Here is an 11012-nt window from a genome sequence, read left to right on the forward strand (position 1 = left end):
GCGGCAGCCAGTGAGCGGCGGCAGCCAGTGAGCGGCGGCAGCCAGTGAGCGGCGGCAGCCAGTGAGCGGCGGCAGCCAGTGAGCGGCGGCAGCCAGTGAGCGGCGGCAGCCAGTGAGCGGCGGCAGCCAGTGAGCGGCGGCAGCCAGTGAGCGGCGGCAGCCAGTGAGCGGCGGCAGCCAGTGAGCGGCGGCAGCCAGTGAGCGGCGGCAGCCAGTGAGCGGCGGCAGCCAGTGAGCGGCGGCAGCCAGTGAGCGGCGGCAGCCCACGGAAAGGGGACGAGCACCGCGCCTGGAGCGGGGCCCGCGGCCCCACCCCGCGCACCGCAAGGCAGCGAGGCGGCATAGCCCTTCTCAACCCTATTGCTTTATTCAGTAACTGCTTGTCCTACACAAGTACAAACACAACATGGCCCAAAAGAATACAAAGTTATACAAAACAAGCAAAACAAACAAACAAAAAAATCTATATAGTATTGACTGTACAACAGGTGGTAAATTCTTTGCCTTTCCCTGTGTGAACCCGTTATTCTAGCCAGCATCATGGCTTCAAGCCTCCCTCTCTGCTTTGCAGTTTCCAAGGGGTTGGTACTCAGTCACTCGTTTGGTATTTGTAAAAGCACTCACACTGTTTCACTGTGGGCTGAGTAGGAAGTTTTCACCAACACCCTCAACGAAAAAGTGAAAGATATCACTTATGGGGGCAGCTACAGAACACTTAGGCTTTCCAGCTTCTTCTCTATAGTGTCATGTTCACTGGGCTAGACCATTGTTTCTGTGGTGATTGCCTGGTGTAAGCCAGAACTGGAATAAAGCAACAATTCTGTATTGAATTAAGTCTCAGGCAGGTCTGGCCTCCAGCTGCCCTGATAAAATCCTGTGCTGGCACCTGGAGATCAAGGTATGTGGCTCACTGTCTTACTCACTGGGGTTCTGAACTAGCTCAAGATTTACATGCTGGTCTGTACAGCGTGCTAAACGTTTACAATCACCAAGCAGCAGCTGCTAACTGGAGAAAAGAGAGGCTGAAACATCTTTCCCTCCCTCTATCTGGAAAAGATGTTTTTGCAGCCTTTAAAATCAAAGCCATTTTAAAATAATTTCAATTCAATGCCAGGAATCCAGAAGCCTCACAGTAAAGGTTACTGGCCAGGAACTGGTGTTCTCCCCTCTTACACTGCCTTCACTGCCAGGATTATCTCTCACTCCTCCTCACCCAGATTCATTATAAAAAAAAGGTACAATATTCCATCTGATGGGATTTAAGTTAAAAAGTAAAAAGCTGTCCAGTCCTTTTGCTTTATCTTGAGGAGTTTGAGCTGGAGCGGCTGCGATGGCGCCTTCGCCCGGGAGACCTGGATCGGGAGCGTCGGCGAACAGGAGACCTGCGCCGAGGAGAGCGGGACCTGGCAGGGAAGGAGGAGAAAGTTTCCATTAGGAGACAAGCAACAGGTTCAAGTAATTGGTCAGCTCAGCTACCAAGTTTTAAAAACACTTCCCTGCCTCATGCCAAAATCCCTCACACACCATGGGAAAGAGCTTGAGCAAAACAGTCCTGCTGTGTCCATAGAGGACACATTCTGGCTATCCTCTCTCTGCTTAAGGAACCAGAAAAAATGATTAATACCTGAACAACAGACAAGAAACTTATCTTCTTCCTCAAGGAAAATGAGCTCAGATCCTAGGTAAGATCCTCCTTCACCTGAAGTCATCTTTGACTCCTGAAGGAGTGATATTCAGGGGAAGGATTTAACCAAATCCTTTCAAATCACAAGGAAGCTCCTTAGAGGAAGCTTACTCCAGAAGCAGTTTAGCTTCAAGCTTCTCAGTACTACAACCAACAGTCAGTCATATCAGTATACCTACTGCTATGACACAGAGGTTCCAGGCACAGAATACTAGCAGAGCTAACAGGACAGTAAAAGTTGGAGTAGGAAAGATAACAAACGAGGAGAGAATGGCAAACCTGCATCTGTGAGATCTCAGCAAAAGGTGTGTTTAAAGGAGCGCCAAAAAGCCTCCTAGATCTTATGCCACAGTAATTACTGCTCATTTTTAAACCTGTGGCTGAAAGCTATTTAGCAATCAAGTTATTACTGACAAGTAAGACATTTTGAAGATATGTTAACACTGAAGACTCAGAACTTACCTGAGCACAATCAGGCAGCTCCAAGTTGCACAACTATCAGATCACACCTTGGGGCCAGTGTACTCCACTCACCTGACACAGGACTGCTTTTTGGTCATGTGCCCATTCAGAAATAAGGGAGGGAGGTACAAGGACTTCCAAAAAACAAGAAGCTGGCATAACCTGCCACAAGTATTCTGTCAGCCAAAGTCTGTTCCCACTTCACCTTGAAGCCTTTATGCAGAAGGCACTCCAGGGAACAGGCTGGGAAGGATGAGACCTTTCCCAGAGACTGTGCTCAGGGTGCAGACCAGAGCAGGCACCCTAGAGCTAATGAGTTAGGAACTGCAGCCCAGGTTCAACCAATGTCCAAAATGTGTTACTGTCACTTGGCAAGGGAAAGTGAAGTCCAAGAGGACTGTCCCCATGCCAAGTCTTTCAGCGATGATGAGTTGCTACTGAGAAAGAAAAGCATTGTCCCAGCTCTCACCTCCTCCTCATGCGAGGGGGGGACCTGCGCCACATCGGCGGTGGTGGCAGCATCCTCCTGGGGGGGCTGAAGCGTCTCGGGGGTGGTCGAGGCCGTGGTGCCAGCACAGCTGTGGCCGTGATCTCCTGACCGTCAATCTGGCCTTTTTAGGGCATCACAGAAACAGGGAGAAGTAAGTATTGTTCAACACTAATGTATACACATCATACTACTGCAACTCACTGCTTTGTCACAAGGAACTGAAGTGGGATCAGCCCACAGAGCTCCACACCCTGCTCAGGGGCTATTCTGACAAAGTCCACACACTAACTAGACTTCTTTATCTAATCCCATCAAACTGCAGTTCAGATGTAAACCTGGAAAAGTTTTTGTAAAAGTTTAAAATTATATTTTCACTGTTTTGAAAAAATGATTAGTTTTAATAGTTCTGTGATTCCTTGGATCTGTCCTGAACCTCACAAAAGCCATTTGGGCTGAAAACTGACAATACTTTACATCCGTTCACCAAAGACATCCCTATCACTTCTAACTCATTTTCTGATCAAATCCATCTACTCTGAAGCTTTTGTAAAGCCCACAGGCTCCTTGCAGGTCAGTACCTACCTCCATCCATGTGTTTCAGGGCTTTCTCAGCATCATCTGGGTTTTCAAACTCCACATAAGCATAACCTTTGGAGAGGTGTGGGTTTAGCCTGTCAACTGGCATGTCAATCATTTTAATCTTTCCGTAAGTGGAAAAGATTTCCATGATGTGATCCTGCAGAGAGAGAGAGAGAGAGCGAGCCTTATGACCACAGAGCACACTTGCCAGCCAGGGCTGGCTGGCACAGAGCAGTAAATCCACAGCACATCATTTTTCCAGCAGCCTAAACCTTTTACCCCTGAAGGCCTTTAAACTACATTCTAGCAAAGACAACTCAAGCCAACCCAGCTCTCTGTAGATCCTTTATCAAAGACTGCCCAGGTAATTTCAGCTCCAAGGTAATTTCAGCTGTTGTCCCAAATTCTATCGTTTTCTTCCTAAAGCAGGATATAAGGTCTGGAATACTGACAAAACAGGCAGACTTCTTATGCACTATAGTTTCTCAGAAGGCTTCACGGTATTTGACTCAGCAAAATCATATGAAGATTTTCCTCACTGATCAACCTGGACACAAAGAAACAATACCCAACAGCAACACCTTGGCAACTCTATAGTAACCAAGGTTTGGAGAGCTTTGAAAGAGCAACTCACACATTCTCACGGAAGAACACGAATGCTTGACTGCAAGGGAACATGCCATTATTACCTTTGTCACATTTCTAGTGAGCCTTCCAACATGCACTTTTGTGGGTCTGGGTGATGGGCTCCGCCTCTTCCGCTCCTTTTCATCTCTCTTGGGTGGTTTGGACCTGATTTGAAGAACAGAAAACATTTACTGTTTTCATGGAACATGCAGGACAAAACCAAAGCCAGTCATTATCACATGATTAAAAATACCATTTTTATTGAAGGGCATCTTTGTCCTGAAGAAGTTACAGTGTTGGGGTGGTGGTGAGGGTATTCCATTCAGAAACACCTCAGGACTTGCATTTGTCTTGTCTGCTTTTGCTTTAGAACCTATTGAAATTTGAGAACTTTTTTTTTGCAACTTTACAACTTCACTGCAACTAGGGCGACAAACACAAAATTTGGCAAGCACTTCTATGAAGTTGTGGTCAGAGTTAAAGCATTTCCCAGTTGTAAACACAGAAACATTCTTTGTCTCAACAACTGAAGATGCAAAATAAGGCCATAAAGATCACATAAATACCACAACCAGGCAAATTAACAGATTCAATAATTTGTGTTTCTTGTGTATCTTCCATTCACTACAGAGGTCCAAAAATGCAAACAAATCTATTTAAAATTAGCTGCATATCACAATGCCTTTGCAGTTAAAAAAAAAAAAATCTGGAATGAAACTTTAATCTGTAAAAAAAAATCAGTATGTAGAAAATTTATCTTTATGCTTCTTCCTAATCTTAAAGTCCATGAATTGAGTGATACTAAAAACCTACACAGCCTTACGCAGATTTTTATCAGCCTTTATTGCCTTATGCAAAGGAAAAACTGTACAGACATTAAGATAGTCTGATTCCCATGTTACCCTTACAGTGGCTTCCTCTGCCCTCCTTCCTATTTTATTTTTCATAAATAAGAATACAAATATAAATATATACACATATATGATGGTTTTAGCCCTGACTTTTCTGTTAGTCGTGGCTGTAGTTTACAGGAATTGAACAGTTTTACTCTGATCTAGACCCATACTACTAAGGAAACACTGATCAAAACTGCCTCTAAAAAATGTAGCATTTAAAATCTTTAGACTCTTAAAAATTAGGTTTTTAATCTCTGTTCCTACAGGGCATATGTTTGGATTCTAAGGAAACAGAGCACACCCATTCTAACAAAATTCACATCTCTAAGTTATGGAGAAAGCAAATGGTCTTCAGAGAACAATCTGTTCTGATCACAGTCTTGTATTCCACATGGAATTAACATGACACCTGGCAATTTCTAGAAGACAAATAAAACTCACTTGGAGCGGGACCGTCTCCTATTGTCATGTCTCCGTCGAGAAGGACTGGGAGAGCCAGAAGAGCTGCTCGAACTGGAACTGCGCGAGGTGCTGGAGCTCCCAGAGCGGCTCGAGGCAGAAGAGGAACTTGAGCCACTACTAGAACCAGTGCTGGAACTGGACCCCGAGCTGGAAGTTGAGCTGGAACGGGACCTGTTTCAAGGGGGAGAAGAATAAAAATTAGTGGAATACCCAGAAAAACAACATCTGAGAAACTTCTGACAACTACAGAGAGTAACTGTGACTGAAGTTCCACAGCTCACCAGAGAACCAAAGAAATTCATACCTAAAATATAAACCCTCTTAAGTTAGACAAAATTGCACAGTGACTAACACAACACAAGCTTTCAACAGGCCAAAGACTACCACAAATAAAGCTACTGATTACTGAAAATGCTGTCATTTGATATTCCCATAAAAGTACCCACCTGGTACTGCTGCTCCCGCTGGAGGCACTGCGTCTTTTGCGTGTTTTCTCCCGACCACGATCCTTTTCACTCAATTCCTTAGTGGCTGCTTTATCCTTGGACCGGTCCTTCGATTTCTCTTCTGACCTGTCCTTGCGCTTGGTTGGGGAGGGAGCCCTTTAACAACAAATTACAGAAGGTATCACTTAATTAAAAAAAAAAACATAGCCAACACCAGCCCCACACCCAAATAAAGAACAGGACAGCAACACAAAACACTGAACTTTGAATGTAACTCAGGATCACTGAAACTGTGCAGTTAAAGCATTAGGCAATTCCAGACACTTTAGAAAAAGTTCTAGCAAAGTCTTCTTTTTCAATCCTGGTAACTCCTTTTCCCCTTCAGAGATCTCCATAGCAGCAGAACAGGCCCCATGTCTCACATCTCACTTCTAACTCCTGGATTCAGAGAACCAGTTCTCTCTTTGCTCTAGATCCAAAAGGAGACAGAGTTAACACCTCTCTATTTAGCACTGAAATGCTGGGCATTAGTTGACTTCCAGATGTTTACCATATGAGGGTTGCATTCGTCACAAAATCTGCAACATCTATAAACATGTAGCATTTTGATTATTCCATGGGGATTGTTTAAAACCTTCATTACAGACCTGCCTGTAACATTTTAATAACATTTAAAGGAATGTGACACTCTCAACTACCAAGGAATTAAACATTCAAGGAATGAGTAGAAGTGTGTTGGAGCTGCCAGCCTTATCTGTAGCAGCACCAAATATGCACTGTAATGCGGGATGTTGGAAACATCTCCATCCCCACATACATCACAGGCAAACTCAGTGAACAAGAAAAAAACTTCTCCAGCTCACAGCATCAAACAATCTTTTTGCTTCTGTGCTTCTGGTAAGCAATTACTTTATTCTCTGAATTGCAATTAAATGCATGGTTGGGAAGAGATTACTTCTGAACAGTCAAACTTGCTTTCCTGATTTTCAGCTTCACAGTTTTCCCTAATACATCAACTGCAAGAAACAACACAAATGAATATTCACAAACCCAGCTCCCTGCAGAAACCAAGAAACACCCATGGCCTTTCTGCATGGAGGACAGGAAACCCACACACAGATGTGCCACTGGCAGAAGCTGCTGGGAAAGGAAATGACTCCTCTAGCACCAGCGGCAGGAAGAAAGCAGTTATGGACTGTCCCACAGGCATTGCAAAGGGAGCCAAGACAAGCAAACCTGTGTATGTCACTCAGCTTTAGGACATTTCTATCCAGCTCTGTGCCTCTCCAGTGCAAGGTCTGAGGGGCATGCAGATCATAAAGCCACTGCATGAGCCCAGCTGGGTGGTACAGAACAGACAGGTTTTCTGGTCTTGTGAAACCAGGAACCTAAGATTTTCCTTTCATAAAAATCACAGAATCACTGACTGGTTTGGGAAGGCGTGAACCTTAAAACTCATCACTTTCCAACCCCCCAGCTATGGCCTTCGCTACACCAGGTTGCTCCAACCTGGCCTTGAACACTTCCAGGGATGGGGCTTCTCTGGGCATCCTCGGCCAGGACCTCACCACCCTCACAGGGAAGAATTTTTTTCTAATCTCTAACATAAACCTGCCATCTGTCAGTGGGAAGCCATTCCCTCTTCTCCTGTCACTCCAGGCCCTTGTAAAATGTCTCTCTCCATCTTTCTTATAGGTTCATTTCAGGTATTGGAAGGCTGCAATTAGGTCACCCAGAGCCCATTTTTCTTCTTCTAAATATCCCATAGACAGGTTTGGCTTATCTCTGCCTACACATCAGCTCCTCCTGCACTTGTGAACTATCAAAGTCATAAGGTTATCAGCATACAAAACTATCTGTTAGTGCTCAAGAGTCAGATCTGGTTTTACCCCTTCTGGGAGAAGGGAAGAGGAAACACAGATAAAGACCAGCATGTTTGCTGTTACCGAGCCTGCTGCTGAGGCAGGAAATAGAATCACAGAATCAATTACACTAGAACAGACCTGAGACCATCAAATCCAACCTCTGACCCAACACCACCATGTCAACTAGACCAGAGCACTCAGTACTGCATCCAGTCTTTCCATAAACAGCTCCAGGGATGGTGACTCCACAACATCCCTGGGCATCCCCTTCCAGTGGCCCAATCGCCCTTTCTGTGAACACATTCTTCCTAATGTCTGATCTAAACCTCCCAGTGCATCTTAAGACTGTGTCCTCTTGTTCTGTTGCCCATTGCCTGGGAGAAGAGCCTGACCCCCACCTGGCTACAATCTCCTTTCAGGTTTCCCTGCTTAATGCTCCTTGGGACAGGCATTTAGCAGGCAGATCAGCCACATGGCTTTGGAACATTCACCAAATGATGCTACATTTAAGCAGTCTCCAAACTAACCAATGGTTTTAATCCTTTCTCAGGAATGCCACTGGCCAAACTCACTTTAGTTGGAAACCTCACCCTACCTTGTCAGCATTTTCACTTGCAGAAGTTCAGACATTCACTGGAAAATGTGGAAAGAATAAATCACAGTACTCTGACACAAAGCTAAACAACATTGCATTTCTAAGCAACATGCTTCATCCTTACAATAAAAAACCTCTCACTCTCTAAAAAATAGCTGGTTTAGGGGCATCCACACCAAAACAGAAAGTCTAAAGAGCAATCTACACAAACCAAACGTCCATCTCACACACACTTCTGCTTTAGAGACAGAATCTGCACACTCAGAGCAGCAGTTTTGTGCAAAGGAAGCAAACTCGCTCGCCCTCAGGCTTCCCGTAAGGCTATAGACGAGTTCTCTACTGACAGTTTGCTCCAGATCTTCAGCTGCAAACCGGCAGAATTCCAGGTGTGAGGAGGGTTCGGCGCCCGGCACTTCTCTGCCCACTACGGCCGCTCGGCCCAGCTCTGCGGCGGCGAAGCGCGGGGCAGCCAAATCCGCACGCCGTGGGTCCGGTATGGCGCCCGTGGGGCAGGGGGCAGCGAGACCAGCACAGCAACCCGTCCCTCGTGCCCGCACAACGCTCCTCCCCCAGGCCGGGCCGCGGCGGCGTCGACACCCGGGCCCGGCTCCCCGGCCGGCCCCGCCCCGGCCCGGCCCTCCCTCCCCTGCCCGCCCCGCCTCTGGCCGCGGCTCCGAGACCCCATCCCCGACCCTCGCGCCGCCATCGCCTCTCGGCGGCCCCAGCGCACACCCCCCGGTGCCCCGCGCGGCGGAGGGCCCGGTCGGGCCGCGGCCCAGCCGGATGGATGCGGATGGCGCAGCCCCCGCCCCGCACTCACATCTTCAGCGCCGCCGCCGCTCCGCGCCCGTCGCGCGAGATTGACGCGAGCGGGCGGGCGAGCAGGAGCAGCGCCGGCGCGCGGTGATGGTGTCATAGCGGGGGCGGGGCGGGCGGAAGGGCCTAAAGCGGACAGGAGCGGGCTTGGGGAGGGTGCTGCCACCCCTGCCGGTGAAATAAAGGTTCTTGCAAACCCTGTCCTGCATAGCAGCAGTAACGACAGTAACGGCTTGGGCTTCAGCTCTGGGTTTTAGGAGTTTGACAACCCAGCAGGCTGCAGCCCCCACACGTGAATTCTGGCCCACCCTGTCTCAGGTTCACACAGCACGCAGACTGATTTGAGGTGGTGGCGGGTGTAGGGACGGCACTACTGTGAGGGGATTTGCCCTCTCAACTGCAAGAAAATTGGGAAGAGGAGAATGAAAGAGTTAAGATGAAGCACCATACAGTGGCGTTTCATGTCATGTGGGACGGGTAGCCTCTCTCTCTCCCTGCCAAATGCGTTTGCTTAAAAGTGTGAACTTAAAAAGGAAATTTGCCACTGCAGACACAGAACCTCTGACCTTCTCACCACACTGGCTGCCTGACTTTTGACTTCAGAGGAACAAATCCAGAAGCGTATTTTGACCCCATCCCTAATGCAGGGCCTTAAAAGTGACAGATCTTTCTGAGAAGCAGGTGTAGATCAGCTTATGTGTATGGCCACAGGCATGTTTGTTAAATTCCTAATGATGGAAGCTTCACCTCTTGAATGCAGTGGAAGGATATGTCCTGTCTACCTCCATCACAGGACATGAGCAAGACCAGGGCAGGTGTCTGTAAATTCGTGTGTGGCAAGAAGAAAAACAGACTTATTTTCTGTTCTGCTGCAAAACCAAGGGGTATTACATAAAACCTGACATGGAACAGGTTCAGAAAACAAGAAAACAAACAAAACCCCAAAGAAAGCAGAAAGGAAGTTGTTCTTCTGTCCACAACATCTTGTTTAAGGGCAGATTTCTCTCACAGGCAATTTTTGGAGTCTACTAAAAGTTCGCATGGGTTCAATGAGAAACTGCATTATGTCAAATGAGCACTATTAATAGACTGTCATGATGAGCTTAGAATCATGGAATCATTTAGGCTGGAAAAGTCCTCTAAGATCATTGCGTCTAATTCCAATGCCATACCCACAGTGCTGCCAAGGCCACCACTAAACCATGTCCCCAGATGCCACATCTACATATTTTTTTGAACACTTCCAGAGATGGTGATTCTACCACTGTCCTGGGCAGCCTCTTCTAGTGCCTGACCACCCATTCTGCGAGGAGTATATCCCTAATATCTGTGAAAAACGAGGTTCACTTTCCTGGTAAAATTTTTTAAAATTAATAAAAAGACAGTAGGAGACAGAAATAAAGCAATGGGTTAAAAACAGCCAGGTGCTTAGCATTCAGGCAAGAGCACGCTGTTATCTTCGGAGATACCCCTTAAATACCTTTTCATTGCATCAGCCTGTTGCATATTCATATACTCTTATGCATAGTCATATTTTCCCATAAACTAGTTTCCCATAGACTATTCCAGGAACTATTTTGCATGGCCCCTCCTTGGGCCCGCCTTTTTAGAGCATTTGTGTGTCTTGGCTATGGTTTTGGTCCGTTCTCTTTATCACTTCTAGTTTGGGCCTTGGTCCATACTTTCTTCAGACAGCAGATGCTGATATTTGGCATATCAATAGCAGGGTCCTCATGACATCTTCACTGGATGTTATCCCGACCGAATAGACAGTTCACTCAGAACTATATCAGCTACCACTGCTACTATGTCTAAGTTTTTGTTAATAGCAGACATAAAAGCAAAGTTATTTTAACATTATACATATAGCATTCATCTTAATATTTGCGAGAAGCCGACAATATAATATGTATTTACAACATATCCAAATGAAACCACCCTTGGTGCAACTTGAGTCCATTTCTTCTTATCCTGTCCCGTGTTCGCTGGGAGCAGAGCCCAACGCCCACCTGTCTGCATTCACAGTGTTTAACATTTTTTTCTCTCTCAGTTATGGCAAAGCCATAAAGGCTAACTGATCCTGAAGTCCT

General features: G+C 46.5%; 1 protein-coding gene across 1 annotated transcript; it reads right to left on the minus strand.

Annotated features, from left to right (window-relative positions):
- Positions 1-344: 344 nt before the first annotated feature.
- RNPS1 (RNA binding protein with serine rich domain 1) lies at positions 345-9022 on the minus strand. Its single transcript, XM_053992368.1, is given in 8 exon segments — positions 345-1403; positions 2616-2757; positions 3219-3372; positions 3905-4007; positions 5180-5371; positions 5647-5802; positions 8927-8985; positions 8987-9022. Coding segments are annotated over 8 exon segments (948 nt in total). The 3' UTR covers positions 345-1297.
- Positions 9023-11012: the final 1990 nt, after the last annotated feature.

This window comes from Vidua macroura, chromosome 16 (assembly GCF_024509145.1).
Source record: "Vidua macroura isolate BioBank_ID:100142 chromosome 16, ASM2450914v1, whole genome shotgun sequence".
Taxonomy (NCBI): domain Eukaryota; kingdom Metazoa; phylum Chordata; class Aves; order Passeriformes; family Viduidae; genus Vidua; species Vidua macroura.